This window comes from Centroberyx gerrardi, chromosome 18 (genome assembly GCF_048128805.1).
Source record: "Centroberyx gerrardi isolate f3 chromosome 18, fCenGer3.hap1.cur.20231027, whole genome shotgun sequence".
NCBI classification, from domain to species: domain Eukaryota; kingdom Metazoa; phylum Chordata; class Actinopteri; order Beryciformes; family Berycidae; genus Centroberyx; species Centroberyx gerrardi.
This window is the reverse complement of record NC_136014.1, coordinates 4578412-4594810: the sequence shown is the minus strand read 5'-3', so window position 1 is coordinate 4594810 and position 16399 is coordinate 4578412. Positions and strand designations below refer to the sequence as shown.

Sequence of the window (16399 nt, the reverse complement as noted above, 5' to 3'; positions counted from 1 at the left end):
CCTTCTGTCTGGATGTGTTCCAGTATATTTGGCCTATTTTCATATGTTCAAATACGCACCAGCCGACCATTTTGCTATATTCTTACTCTATTTTCCTTTGTTGTATCCTATTATTACTATGTGCCGCTGCAACAAACAACCCAGTTTCCCCACAAGGAACATTAACATTTCATCCTGTCTTGTCGCGTTCTACCTCAATGCCATCTGAATCAATAAGACTTAATACTGCCAGTTTATCATGCCACAGTAATTCAATTGACTGGAAGAAGCGCATAATAGTCACATATACACACACTTGCACATATAGCTCAATACCCCACCATGCTTAGATGCCTTTGAATAGATTTTTCAGTCTCCCCAAGGGCACGGTAAGAGCTTGGAGAGTGCCGTCTATTGATTCACAAGCACAGAAAGCACACGGGGGCTTTTAAGGACGTGTAACTAGACAAAGGCAAGAGCTTCAGGACTATTTCTATAGACTCTGGAAAGGTCCAGGGGTGGAAAGACTGCCAAAGTATCCTACTCAAGTAGAGGTACTGTTGCTTTGATGAATTTGCCTTAAATAGAAGTAAAAATCTACTTAAAAAGGAAAAAGTATCTTAGTATTACACATTACATACTATCTTTCACATGCAATTTAAAAAGGATGATGGGACAAAGAATTCAAATGTGATATTACGTGTTGTTATAAAATATGTTGAGTGTTATAAAAATAAGTTTAAAAAAATAAAATTCATGTCATTCAATCTGTCAGATTGTCAGAAAAAAAAACATTACTACATTCATATTTCTTTTGCTAACAACTATCCAAGTAGCTAGCAAGGCTAGCAAACTAGCTCGACAACAACCAGGCTAACGCAAACCACTAATACTGTGGCTGGGTGGATGTTAACTAAGCTACTATCGGATAAATTTGAATAATTTAATGTTAATGTTTCTTCCACATGCTTTAGCACGTTTGATATAGGTGTAATTTATGTTTGAGCAGGGGATTTTAGGGACTGAAAACCCAGGACTGGAGTTTGGTCAAGGAGCAGGAAGGACAATGACTGTATTTTATGAAATGTATTAAAGGGAAAAGCCCCAAGATCTTGAGTGAAAGAAACAATAGCAACACAAAGAGTGCAATGAAATTACTACTAAAACAGTGAAGCTGCCTTCATCATATCCTCCCCTCACCTGCTAATATAAGGTCTCCCTTAATCAGCTAGCTGCAGCCATAAAACTTTAACTTAGAAAATGTCTAGCCTTGGGGGAACCTAAGTCTTAGGTTATGTACTTAAGGTATGTCAAAATATCCCTGGCTTTTGACCATGTTTTACCTTAAAGCTACACTACGCAACTAAATGTTAGCAAGAGGTTATTGACTGAAAAAATATGAACTTCAAAACCCAGAAATAATGTAATGACACCAATGGAATGAGAGAGGCAAAAGATCTAATGTTTCTCTAGATGGGCCGCTTGTTCGTGGCTGTTTAGGAGACAGTTTTGGATTTTGCTTCTAAGTGTTGATGTGTCACTTCCCGTGGGCAGAAAAGTGACCACACCAGAATTTATTTGGGCAAGTAAGGTGGATCTATGGCATCTCAATTAGCGGGGATGGGATGCTCTTCTCTGTTGCAGCCCCACTTTGTTACTTATGCTAATAAGAGAGGTGTATTTTAACAGAAATCCTGCCTAGTGCAGCTTTAACTATCCGCTCTGATCACAACTGCCGTCACATAGAGCTTTTCCGTGAACCATCTGTGTACAGAGGGGTCCAAAAGCCAAAGAGGACCGTGAGTGCCCTAAAACAAAGGCTCAAAAATGCTCAGTCTCCACAGAGAAGCATAGGAAAGGGAGGTGTGTTGGGAGAGAGGAGGAGGAGGGGGAGGAGAGAGACAGCAGAAAGAGAAAGAGGAGGAGGAGGAGGGCAGAGGTTAGGCGGTGAGAGGCAGCTGCTGATCAGGACCAGACTGGAGCAAGGCCAGGGTCAGCGGCAAAGCATGTCGGTCAGCACACGCCCATTCCCATTTCAATTACCCTCTCTCAGTCTGCTGCTGCCTTCAAATGCTGTTGGAAATATCGGAATTGGCCACACACACACACGACCCATCAAAGTGATAAATACAACACAACAATACAAATGCGTGTGATGGTTAAAGTGTGATGTAGACAACTTTAAGCTATTAAATTAATTACAACATCAACGCCGTTTTGGTATCATTTCTGACCTTAAGAACTACTTCTGAACTCGGATGTAGCAGCTTATGAAGAGCACTTGAAGGCAGCATGCTTATTCCTGCACAAGACAGCCTCAGGAGAGTGAGGAATCACACTTTGTTTTCAGTCTTCGACACAGAGGAAGCTTGTTTTCTCTATCTTCATCTCCCGAGAGGAGCAGAAGAATGTGATAAATTATCTTTGCTCTCTGTGACAAAGATTGTCTAAAATCTATTATGTCAGCATACACCCATTCCTCTTAGTCTCATCCCAGCAGTGCAGGAGAGTGAGGAATCATACTTTTGTTTCCTATCTTGGACTCTGGGAGGAAGCTGTCTTCTTCTTCTTCTTCACCCCCCAAGAGGCCACTGAGCAGAGGAAAAAACCAATGACACAGCAGCTGCTCTCCCACTGACCGCTCCCTTTCCTGGCCTGCTGGATGCTGACAGACTATGGGATGCAGATACCCCCCCCCCTCCACACACACATACCCCACCCTTCTCTCTCTCTTGTTCAGACCCTATTGTCTCTCTCTGACAGTGATACATCCCAGACAAGTTCCAAGTTCAATGCAATGTCATTTTGTAGAGGCGGTCACTTCAGCTATAGAAGAGACAAAAAGCACACTTCGGCCAAGTCCTTGCATCTAATTTCATTTACCACCAAAACCTCCAAACGCGCTTATATAAATAGACTATATTTCTGGTTTGCAAAGACGTTATTATTTGATCAGTATGATAAATTATTTGACGTAGGTCACCAAGCTATGAGCTTAGAGGGGAACATTGATCTGATTTGATTTGGGAAATAGAAAAAATACATGATAAAAACAAATTCATGTATATTTGAACGCAGAGGATAGCACAAGAAAATGTCACTTGCCACTGTGGTCCTCAAAGGAAGAAAAAATGGCAATAACTTGACATACAACACAAAACATAATCAAAAGATCATAGCATATACATGGCAGTAGCTACATTGTCTTAATACTGGTCCTGAATGCTACTCTGATGTGAATTTTTACAAATTTTGCCCATTTTTGCTTGATCTTTTCTCTCTATTATAATGATGAAAACTAAAAATTTGGATTCCATTGGGTTTTTGTCCCAATTGACACCTATGTTTTCATCCATGATGTATGTGGAAAAATCCTTAGTGACTTAATTATAGTGGGAAAATGCACTGTATACTGTATGCATGGTGGAAATGTCTCTTTTGAGCACCTGTATCAGTACATACTGTACATGTTTGGGCCAATAAGGAGATATCGCTTTCCAGCAGAGACATAAGCGGATATCTCTAGCCCATTATTAGCCAGCCTGCGCTAAGAGCCGCTCCCTCATTGCACTTTTTTAGCGAGGGCAGACAGCTGAGCCGCAGGCCAGATTAATACAAGCCTACTACAGTTACATGGATCCCCAGGGGGTCCTGTCACCTAATCCTTTGATCTGGGAAGGCAATGATGATGATGATGATGATGATGACGATGAAAGCTTCTAAAGGGGATCCCCCTGCGTCTAAAAACCCCGTCGGAACAGATTGTCCTCGCCAAATCTCTTTACACTGTGCAGCTGTGGACGGTCAGATGATGGCTAATTGTTTTATGTGTGGGATTACACTGTATGCTGATGATGTGTTGCTTTTCAAGAGGGAATTTGATGCTGAGTCTGTGTTGACTGAGGCATTAGTGATTACTTTGGGTGCATTGGCTCAAAAGTAGAGTTCTCCATATCATGACATTCACTGATTTAATCAATCGCAAAACACTGACAATGTTTAATTTTTTCATATATCAAAATCCCATTACTTTTACTTCTTGGAAAACAATGAGTACATAGTCGTACATAAAATTTCCAACCAATATCATATCACACATTTTGGAACAATCCCCCTTCTGCCCCTCCCATCATATAAAACCTGCAACTTCACAACTTGGCAACATGGAGTGGCAACATGGTACAGCGGTGAAAACTGAGACACCATGGTTTTGTCTCAGTTTCTGGAATGTCTTCATTTTGAAGAATCCAGAATTTGTGAAGCTCAAGAATATGCACAAAGCATTTTTGAACTTTCGACACTTTTGAACAGTCCTTCCCTGCGTTATGTCCCGCCTTAACATCCTGTTTCAACCAGAAATATGTTGACTTACAGACGCAAGACACCATCAAAATGCTATTTCTTTGACTTAGATAGTAAAAAAAAGGTTCTTTTTATTTGACATGTCAAAAAGCAACATGCCAAATTGAAAGAACCTTTATTAAAGATATTTTTAACCACCATATCAAATCAAAAGAGCCTTATTTTTTTATCTCAGCTTCTTACTGTCCTTTTTGGAGGCTTGATGCCCTAACTGGCTAGTGTGTGCGTTCCTTTTCCCTTTTGATGGTGTTTTTCAAGAACACATTTAATTGTAAAAGTTAAGAGATTTTTTTACATTTTTTATGTCATGGCTCAGTGACAAGAATGACAAATGTTTATGTTTTTATTGCAAGTGGAAGATTTGATTAATTGTAAGAGCACAATAAAAATACTAGGCTTCAGGCTTCCTCCATGACATCTGCCTGCCTGTCTGCCTGTGTGTGTGTGTGTGTGTGTGTGTGTGTGTGGCACACAGCACATGTTCCTCTCTTGCCGAGGAGCGTGTGTGATGCCTTTGTGCGTTCATTTCAAGGTTATTGTTGTGTTATTGTTGTGATGGGGCTGAAGGGGGGGGAGTTGGGGGGGGGGTAGTAAAGCCCACCATCTGTCCTTTATACTCACATTGTTGTCCCACACACACTCACACACACACACACACACACACACACGCTCCTGTCATGACCTCAAACCCTGTCTTTATATTGCCTCATCATTTGGGAAAAACTATTTGTTTGTTTGAAGGGATACACAAATAAACACAAGTTTCCATTAAATAAATGACATTTTCCTCTCTCCTTCAGTGTCTGTGTCAGAAGTTATGAACAAACAAGAATCACCCAGCCTTTACGATGATAATAATTGTACATTTTGTGCCTCCAAAGAAGAATCCATCCCTTAATTAAATGTGTATGGCTAAATGTCTGTCTTTTTTTCTGTTTTTTGGAAATGTATTTCTATTTTATTTGTTCTGTTTAGGTCTGCATATAAAATAAAATATGAAAAGAAATGCTAATTAAATGGATTCATCTAAAATAACATTAGAATAAATGAAAATTCCTGCTAGTCAGTGCAGGCAGGGAGACGCCCAGCCAGCCACTGGGTTAAAAGGACAGGAAGTGGATTAACTACACATAGGATTACAGCTGCGTCAAGATAGCTACGGTTAGTCACAACATGACCGGAAAATATGTGATTTTTTTTCTTCAAAATAAAAGCCTTTTTTTTTTTTTTTTTAAGTAATTGGGAAAAGGAAGTAAAATTGGGGTGTAGGCTGCAAAATCGAGTTTGACCAATATTGGTTTTTGAAGGTTAATACCAATACTGATATTTTTGGATTTTAGCTGCCTATAGGAGATATTTTGTGCATTCAAATTAGTCAGTGTTTCGAATTGTATCGTTGGCAGGGACACTACTACTAGCCTACTACTAATATAATAATAACAATAATAATAATAACAATAATAATAGCAATTGTCTGTCTCCTTTCCATCTTATTTAAGTTTTATTTTTTTACCCTCATTTTCTTTCTCCTTTTTATCTACTCTTTCATTGTATTTATTTTTTGTGTGTAAATTAACGGTTGTTTGGAAAAGTGTGTTATGAATAAAATGTATTATTATTATTTTCATTATTAGTCTAATAATAAAACACTTTAATGAATGCATGTGTGGAATCCAATCAAATTGTTGCATTAGACTCAATTAGGTAGCTATTCAGTATTGATCAATTATAGTGCTGAAACATTAGTTGATTAATTGATTTGCCAATCGACAGAAAATCAATTGATTATAATTTTGATAATCAATGGTTTTAGTAGATCAAGTAGAAATAAAAAATCAGTTATGCAGTAAATATGTATCATATCCATCATATCGGAGTGGATGACATTGACTGGCCAATATCAGTTTTGTAATAAAATGCTAATACTGGCCCAATAGTAGGCTACATTGGCAAACCAATTTTTGGATCTAACTTTAATACAGAACAACCAACATCATGCTGTATGCTGTGAAAAGGACATTTTAGAAAAATAACAATTTTATTTTCAGAAACAGATTCCTTCTTAAATATACACTTTTTTCATGCTTATACCAAACGTTGCAACATGTCATCAGTGAGGATTTTATTTTGAATTTTGCTACTAGCGGAAGTACAACTGTTTTACACGGGCTAACCTGACAGTGGCGTCGCGAGCCTCCCTGGGCAGAGGAAACTGCTGTTGCTCGGTGTGTTTGGTGCGGGAGACGGTTTTATTTTTTCAGTGTTTGTCGTGATATTAGACGGACTAAACGGTAATATCTGTGTGAACGTTCACCTTGCATCGTTTTAAACGCATAAGACGATGAATGGTAAGTCAACGAACGGCACGGCGGGAGGAATGGCCTGTATCGAGGGTCTGCCCCCGCTGCCGAAGAGCCTGAGCGGCTTGCTGAACTCAAGCGGCGGCTCCTGGAGAGAAATGGAGAGGATGTACGCCAAGAAAACTATGATCCAGGACGACCTGAGCCGAGGCAGGAACAACGCCGACAACCTGCTGGCGAACAAGCCGGCCAACCTCGACGCGGCTCTGGCACTCCTCCGGAAAGAGATGGTAAAAATTTTTAGGGGACGAACATTGTAACTGTAAACAAGAAGCTGGTGGAATCGTTTTTTCACCCGTGGTTTTGATATCGGGACAGCTTGGCCCCGATACGTGCCGTTCACTCGTCACGCCAAACTCTTAAAAAAATCTGGTAGTTTAATGCTGCCTTGTTTATAGGCAAACTTTCACACGTCATATAACATGACTTAAGACCTTTTACAAATCTTCAGGGTCTTCTGGTAGATTCGGCATACATATAATTTACCAAACTACTTTATTTGATTTTTTCTTTTACTTTTAGAATTGGTTCACACTGCTCGCCAACGCTCACCGCAATTTGTTTGGGTTGAAGAAGAAAAGCAGGCGAACCAGTTCTAAAAGTTGACAATTTATTGAAATATGTGCTGCTTGGTGAATTATATGTATGCCGAATTTACCAAAAGACCCCAACGACTCGTAAAATATCTTACCTTACTCTCTACCATGTATACATTATTGCCGACAAGTAAGGGAACATTAAATTGTCCGATTTTTGATTGGAGTTAGGCGTAAATGTCGACATAGGCAAGTATCGGGGGTAAGAACAGCTGTGTAGTGGATGAGTCAAATTAAGCGATTAGGCCTGTGCTCATTTATATTTTTCAACCTCACCAGAATAGCTTTAGCCTCAGCCTATAATATTTGTTTGTTTTTTCATGACAAACATGACGAAGCATAAATAATAATGAACAAATACGAGTATCAATTATATTTATACAGATGCACATTCTTTTGTGAAGTGCATCACTTGTTACACACAGTTACACACCCTTGCCAGCAGCAGGGATTTGCATCTCAGAAGGATTTCTAATGACATTCCTGCAGGGCCACAGTTCATAATCAAGGTAGACTCCTCAATGGCTCTTGGCCAACTTGTTGCAATATGCTGTCTCCTCAAATGGAAGAGATTTAGATGGAAAAAAGGTCAAATAGTTGCTGAAAATCAACAGCCTCGGCCCTTGGATTTTTGTTACAGGCATTGCTAAATCCAATCTCTGCTTCATGTGCTTTACTTTCTCCTTACAGCAAATCCCTGAGCCCAAGCTGAGGCTTATTGCCTCGTTGCTGTTAATATATTACCAAGGATTTGCAGTCTACATACACATCTAACAAGTTGCCAGTGTCCTTTTATCCTAAAGCATTGTTGTCCCCACCCAGTCAGAGCACAATGCTGTCTCTCAGCTGTTTAACTGACGCAGATTAGTTTTTTTGTTCACTGTAATTTGTTTGGAACACAGTGCCATCACCATCAGCTTAAACTGCATACTGAGTATTATGAAGTGGAAATGGCATAATAACCCCTGCCACTAATGCAACATCTTTTTCTGGCTTTTTTAAACTTGAAAGTGCTCCGAGTTAGCAATGTCACAACACTTACTAAATAGTAGGTAGGTGTAATTTGGGACAGTCTTTCTGAACATGGAAGGAAATTACTGGAAAGTACTGACCACAGAGCAAGAACAAGAAATACCTTTCCTCACATTTACTGTTTCACCCCGGCCGTCCACTGAGGAAAAACAAGTCTAGATTTCTTGTTCGGCTTCAGGATAAAAATACCACCATGGCTAAGCTGTGCCTTACAGGCCCTTTCATGCGCACACACACACACACACACACACACACACCCACACACACACTAATATCTCCTCCACATCAAAGATTTAACTTACACTTACTTTGACGTGGGGGTAGGAGACATTCTGGTTAAAAAAAGAAAAGGTTGGGAATGTGGCAATGCAATGTCTGGGTTTTTGACAATGCTTTAAAAGGGAAGATCAGTATCTTGTAAAAACCCAGTCAGAGCCCAGACGTCAAAACTGACCGAAAGAGGATTGTGCAAAGGACAGGGTACCTGCGGGCCCCTTGTATCCTTTCTCATACACTGACGATTTATACTTTCAGAACTTTTCTTTGCCATGTTCAATCAGAAAAAGGCTTTGCTTCTTTATTTTGGTTGTTAAATTGGTCTTTAAAAACTCCTAAATGGTTTTCTGAAACCTACAGATACCTTGACAATTAGAATAATCTTGAACTATTCTGCAAAATTGAACATGAGAAAAATCCTACATCCAGTATCCAGACTAAAACAGACTTACTGCTGTTATCAAAGCAAGAGATCCTTCTCTTGCTTTGCTTAAGTATCAGTTGAAGGGTGTGAACACTTTACTCAACCAAGTTTTAGTTTTAGTTTTTAGTTTATAATTCATTGTCAGAAATGAGTAACCTTTTGTTTTTTGACCTTGATTTTGTTGGTTGACTCAACATTTGAGTTCATGTTTTAAAGCAAACCAAACATTGCACTGTCAACCACAAATGAAAAATCCAACAAATAGTTGTGTCCTGCCATGGCATGTTAAGAGCTGTGATCATTAAATTAAATTTTATAGTATCTACAATCTAAAAGATGAGGTGAACAGTATTTTCCAATAGGAAGCTTATATCTACAGTCTTTCCCATTTGACGTGAATGCAGCAGAAGTTGAGACACTGCAGACATTGTACATTCTGGTGTACAAGGCTCAGTGTAGACTGTCTCCTACATGGATTGGACTCAGATCAGCATATCTTAATATTCCCAGGTTCCACTTTTCCATTGTTGTGTGTGAAAGGGATTTGGGCTCAAAAGTGGCCTATTATACCTCTTTGGCTTTCTCGGTCTTTCTGCCAGTGTCTCAGGTTTTTAATCCAGTTTAGGTGGCTTTATGATATGTGACATATGTTGCCAAACATGGGCAATTATGATTATGGAAGTGTGTGCCACTCCACATTCCTTAGCCTCAGCAAGTCCACATTTGATCCTGTAGTTGTCTTTATAGTGGAGAGCGATGATGAAGCAAAAAAAAAGCATTTCTTAAATTAAATCACATCAGAGAGCATTCAGGACCAGTGTTCACTGTAAGCAGATAGCTCATCTAATAATTAATCACATTGACCAAGTAATATCTTTTGTGAATTGATGCCCCAGTTGCCAAACAAACTAAAAAATGCTGACGATAATAACAACAAAGAATCTAAAAGAAAATGCTAAAAGAATGACCACAACAGAAACGTATAATGTATTGATCCGTATCTTGCTATCGCCCCCTCCAGGTGGGCTTGCGTCAGCAGGACATGTCCCTGCTGTGCCAGCTGTGGTCGCTCCACGAGTCCATCCAGGAGTACAAGGGCAGCTGCCAGGACCTGAGCGCCGCCTCCAGCCTCAGCATGATGGAGAACGGCTACTTCGACGAGGACGACGAATACTACCCGGAGGCTGGCACCACGCCCACCGGGGAGCAGCCGGACGGGGAGGTCGGAGACGGGATGGCGACGATGGGGGCGGCGGCGGCCAAGAACGGCAGCGGCAGCAGCAAGGACAGCAGCTGGGACTCCTTTCACGTCACCATCTGAGGCCTCATTCCCAACAGACGTTTTTGCATATGGATGGATATTTGGCGGGTAAAAAGACTCGAGTTAAGCTGGAGGAACATTTGAGTGGCTCCGAAAACTGGCTCTGGAAACCTTTTTGGCCCTCGAGCGGGGAGTGGTCGGTCTGGGACGGGAGCTTTGTGGTATCTAGTTACCGTCTCAGGCTGCAGAAGTATAATGTACCAATTCCAGCTAAACTTTCACTCCTCCTCAGGTGAAATATACCCCTGCTTATGCTGCAGAATTAATTTTTTTTGCAGTGTGACCAGGTGCGGCATCAGGCTATGGAGCTGAGCGGTTGGGTGTTTTGACAAGAGGCTCACTAACACCCTCTAAAACACTCAGGGGTTGAGATGGATTGTTTTATTCTAAGACTAGACTCCATGCACCCTAAATTAGGCAATACCTTTTTTTTATAAACGGCTCTGCCACTGCTTGTACGTCAAGTGTTTTTTGCTAGCCAATCACCCTTTTTTGGCTGAACTTTTTTACATATAAAGATATAAACAAAGGTTGATTATTTATTATATAATATAAATAATATGATATTTTTTCGTTTCCCTATTATCCTCTTATAAGTTTTTGGAGTTTTGTACCACGACCCGGGTGGGAGAGAGGACTCCACAGCTTTACGTCATCGTTGCTGCATTTACAGGGTGGAAATCCCAGAAAGTGGGACTTTATTAGTGAACACTGAGGATAGGATTTCTGAACTCTGCAATCAGTGTTGGTGGAAAAGGAGATGATCCACTTTGAGGGCTTGTCAACTGAGACAGCTGGGCTTCTGACTGACCTGAGGGTGTGCGCTACCTTTGCTTGAAGCGGTCAAATCATACACATGCCAAACCTGACGGTCAGGACAGAAGTTCTCAGACCCCAAGAATGCAGGAAGAAGTGGAGTCCTCATACCTGTATACAGTGTAAAAATGTATCAATGCATAGAGTGATGTTAATGTACAGGGGTGCGGACTTCACTGTTTTTTGCCTTTAGCTTAGCTGGAGCAGACATTCGCTCTGAAAATGTGAAATGTTCAAAATGCTGGAAACAGCTTTGGCTGTTTGCATATGTGTAAAATCTGGAAGCCCAATGTACTCAGCTGCGGATTAGCGTGCTTCCTTCAACCTTCTGCTGAAAGCTCTTACTGCTTGTTCACACTGCGAACAACTTGTTTGATGGGTCCCTCTATTCTGGCAGATTGTGGGCGGTGCGAGAAGGTCCGATTGCATCTGCAGCTCCAAAGTTTTGAACAGGCAAATCATGTATTTTAGCTGTATTACCTGTCATAACATTACATTGTTTAGATGAGTTAACACACCTTGCTAGCAAGCGCTAACTAGGTAGGATTAATCAAAAACAACTCAATGACTTCATGCTTACCGTTGACCCCAGCGTTCTCCAAGCATCATTTTTGAGACATTTATTCCTGTAGTGTTTCAGATAAAAGCTGTAGGGAACTGGAAGCTTTGAATGGCTGGAATCAACTCCTCATCCATTTTGCATTTGCCAGGCAGAGCTATTGTTCATGAAACAAAATCACCTCAGTAGAGAAACCAGGAAATCTGATGACTGTGAAAATTGGCCAACTTTTCTCAGCCGACAAGCTTGCTGACCGTCCACACATTGGCCGAGTTTCTCTGGATGCTCAGCTCTATAGGAAATGAATGGACTTCCAGTGATCTGTTGCTCGCAGTGTGAACGCAGTTATAGTGCTAAACCTTGTAGCCATTACCAGTCAAATACAGGGTACTTTATACTTTGCTCAGTACGTTTACTCCCACTATATCCTACATACAGATCTTAACCGAGCTCATTTTAGCAACATGTGCTCTGCAGCATCTAGCCTACAGTATGTGAACTATAGTGATGCCATATAGGCTCAAGGCCAACCTAAGGCATTTAAGACAAGTTTCAAAGGTGTAATGAATACTCTGACAATGTTTCATCATATCTGCAAACCTTTTAGGGGCTGTTTAACTATTGTAGCCTCCTAAAATTTAAGTCGATGCAGAGTTTCTATTACTAGACGATATTGGTCACTGACAAGATTGTAACTAGAAAGCAAGTTTTTATTCTGGAAAACTTGCCTTCATTGTATGCATGGGAACATGAGTGGAAAAATACCTACCAGTACACTGAAATAATGCTCTCTTTGTGGATCTCTTTGCTCCACAAAGGCAGCATTACTTTAGAGTCTGGGTATTTTTTTTCCATGGTCCTGCGCTATGTATCCTACAACTGGCCCAGACGTTTGGATGTGCAAATATTATTACTTTTGCTATGTATAAGAAGGGTCTGTGCGGTCTTCCTCAATATCTAAACTCAGCCAGGTCTCAGCAGAACCTGTAGCATGCAGCAACACAGCACAGTACATAGCAGCTGTTACATCACTAGAGCTACAGATAGACCTTTTTATATATTATCCATTGGCTCTATAAAATACCCACCATCACATTGACATGGTTTAGAAAGTGCATTTTTTTAAAGTAATGTGTCAATATTGTGTCTATAGCCTGTATACATCATCTGACATTATGTGTTTGTAGACTGGTCCATAATTTGAGTGCTTGTGGAACACAAACCAAAGAAAGTACAACACTCAAAATGAAATGTATTGGGTTTTAGGAACTGAACAATGCAATGTTTATTCTGCTAGAACAAAATGCATCTAGCTAGCTTCTCTCAAATGGTTACATTTTGGTTACTAGCTATAGAACATAATGTCTCGAAGAATGTTTTTACAATTATTCACATTTCCCAACATTATGGCAGAAGAATCGGTAGTTATGCGACTGATAAATGCAGTTTGCACCACTACTTAGTCACTGTTAAATCTGATAAGTGGCTCTATTCATATCCACAATGTGTTTGTTGGATTCTGAATAGCACCAGAAAACTAAGAAGAGGCCTTGATAAAATAAGACCACCATCACCCAATAAATTAGATTGAATGTTTGCTTTCTAGGTTATTTCTAATGGATATTTTCTGTCCGGACAGGGCCACAGTTAATGAAACTGACATTTTATATGCTGGCCCCTCAGTATAAGCCTGTATTGTCATGGTAACAGTTCAGTCTTCATCTACAAAGTTAAACTAGGGCAGACCTGGGTCTGAATGCTAGCTGAAATCCAGTCAGATGGCCTATTGATTGAAAATGCCTGGTGTATTTCTGCCATCTAGTTTCTTCCTAGGTTGCAAAATCTCCCAAATCTGACGCTCATAGCAGATTAGATCAAACAATCTAATTAATATAATTTGAAGGATTTCAGTCAATACTTGACCCAGGTCTTCCATTGGAAGTCTCCACAATTAGTGCCTTTATAAGCCCTCAGGTCCTAGATTTGTGGGCTATATTGCTGTTCCAGATCGGGGCAAAAATGTACCTAAAAATGTTTTCTAATGTTTGACTTACTTGAGATGTACTTGATTTAAAGCTGCTACCAGTAGAATTTTAAATTTGATGACTTTGGTGACCCCTTCAATCCCCCTTCAAGTGGTAGTATTTTACATCACTATAGCCAAGACAACTTGCCTCTTCACCCCACCACTCCCATATACTACCAGCAACCCAGTCTTTCTGTCCAAGTCTCAGTATATTGTTTCTAATGTCAGAGTTGTACCATTAACTAGCTTGTTATTGTATGAATTTGACTGAGCAGATTTCCGGGGTTTGTATTCAGTGTGGACATAGTCAGAATCTTACTATTCACAAGCTAATAGCTGCTGCTGCTGGAAAATATTAATGCTAGCTCACAAGGTAATGCTAGCAAACCAGGACAGCTTACTAGTTTGGTTACACTGGCCGAGTAACACATCATCAGTCCAATAAACACGCTACTTAATAGCGCTTTACTCAAGCTAACGTTACCTCTCTGTTAGCCTCCACTTGCCTTTAATGTTTGTACTGAAAATTCCTTGCAAACAAAAAACTCTTGGAAGCAGCCAGGAAAGGGCAAATGTATCGCAAATAGACATTCAACTATGTGGTGAGTACACTAGAGAACAGCATACAGCTGTTAGGAGTGGTGTTTTTCAGTGGTTCCACCATCTGCCATTTTGAGTAGCTTGAATAGCTGTTCAAAGTAAGGCAGTCCTGTTTTGTTTGAGGCACTTCTTTTGTGCCCTAAATCAACCCTACACAATTTGCGGGAAATCATATCCAGGGACACAGAATAAACGCATAGAAAGCAACACAGAAAAAGCTGATTTTCTGTGTGATGGTCTCATTCAAGACATTATACTAAGCTATCAAAATTAACTTGAGAATATGAGGTAAATATTCTACACGTAGCAGCTTTAACTTGCAAACATTTCAACAGCCTTAAAATTGGTAATGTAATTTGCAAGATATGCTAAATCATGCACTCCTCACTATTTCAAACATTTGAAGTGTGTTCAACTATTAGTTTGCACTGTGGCTGTTCTGTCTGTTCAATCCCCAAACCATGTACCTATCTGATCCTCTTTAAGTTGGTCGTTATTATACAGGCCTATGGTGCTCCTGGTACAGTACCGGTACTGTAACTAACCCCAGCACAACAAACAGTTACATGTCGAAGAAAGGAGCCTTAAATTGTACACCAGCAAATTGAACCCAGTATCATTCGTACAATGAGCAGTTGAATAGTACGGATGTGTAAAGCCTACATCTGCAACCTAAAGATTCCCTTTTTCCATTTGTTGATAATTAAGATGTGTAGTGTGGTGATTTCGTCTGATGGTAAACTATTGTAACACGACGACATGTCCCCACCCTTGAAGGAAAAATCCTCTTAAAACATTCTGACACTGTAAAAAAAAAAACAGCTATTGGTGACGTGCCTTGCATTTCTGGGCCCATTTTGTTGCTTGGTGGTGTATTTTTCTTATTCCTGTAGATAGTGATGTCATGTTGAGATATTTCCCGCTCAACTACAATGGAGTTTGATAGCGGAAAAAAATGTCTGTATCTAAAACATCAACGGTAAACGTCAGGTTTTGGTGTCAGTCCCTCAGAATCAGAGGGCTTCTTTCTAGAGCCGCCATTTTGCACCAAGAGACGTTCCACAATCACACAGGGAGAAATGCATCGTAGAAGAGACTGAGATACCGATTCCTCCACCGACAGTAGCCTCAATAGACCAGAATGCAATGCAGCCACAAGACTTTGTTGTGTTTTGAATAAGCGGCGTGGCCACGATCACAGACACGCCCCATTGTTCACAAGCTAGAAAGCTAGTTAGCTGGCCTGTGGAATTCTTGCTGTCTTTGAAGACGCATCAAATTGTCTCCCTCAGCCATGTGAGAGAGCTGCGTTTGAATCAAGTCTGTTAGTGGTTAGTTAGTGTATCCAGGCCAGTTGCGTTTAGCATGATCCAACCGTGTGAAACCGCCAAGAAAAAGCCTTAGAGGCCTCAGTTTAACACATTGACGTCTTGACACCAAATGATTAGCAATGCGGTGATTCTAAATCCTTTTTCACATTATAATCCTCCTGTTCTACTTATAAAGTTGGTTTAAATCTGCCATTAGCAACATAATGAGAGCCCTCAAGGGTAATACATCTATTATTCATTAAATTATATTCATTTATATTATATATCATCCATAATAATCATATATGAAATCAGTAGTGAAAAATGTAATGTGTTGAGTCAGAACATGTGAAGGCTCTTTTTTTCCCATCCATTCCTCCTGGTTGCTGTTCTTTTATCAGTGAATGACCATACTACTGTTTCTTTGGACGATAGTTTTGATGCTGTCTTATCATAGTTATTATACTGATATGGATTTAATAAAGTGACTCCATACTTTTAACAGTTTGAGTGATGCTTCATTAGATACACAACGTTATGAGAGTCTTAATTCTCTGCGAGGTGGATTTCACAAATGCATAGATTCTCTGAAAAAGTAACATTTTACAACATGCTCTATTATGTAAATCATATAAATCTATCATCTAAATTAATTCTTCATTCAAAGGCAGTAATGTATCGTAGAGTTTCCCCTACATACATTAAAAGAATTTCATTAGTCTGGGTTTCAATGGAGAG

At 40.0% G+C, this 16399-nt stretch overlaps 1 protein-coding gene across 1 annotated transcript; it reads left to right on the top strand.

The window, feature by feature from the left end:
• Nucleotides 1–6561: 6561 nt before the first annotated feature.
• On the top strand, nt 6562–10390 carry fam89a (family with sequence similarity 89 member A). The gene is made up of 2 exons (XM_071906857.2): nt 6562–6931; nt 10051–10390. Exons 1-2 carry the CDS (start codon nt 6683–6685, stop codon nt 10348–10350), a joined length of 549 nt encoding a protein of 182 aa, XP_071762958.1. The 5' UTR covers nt 6562–6682; the 3' UTR covers nt 10351–10390.
• Nucleotides 10391–16399: the final 6009 nt, after the last annotated feature.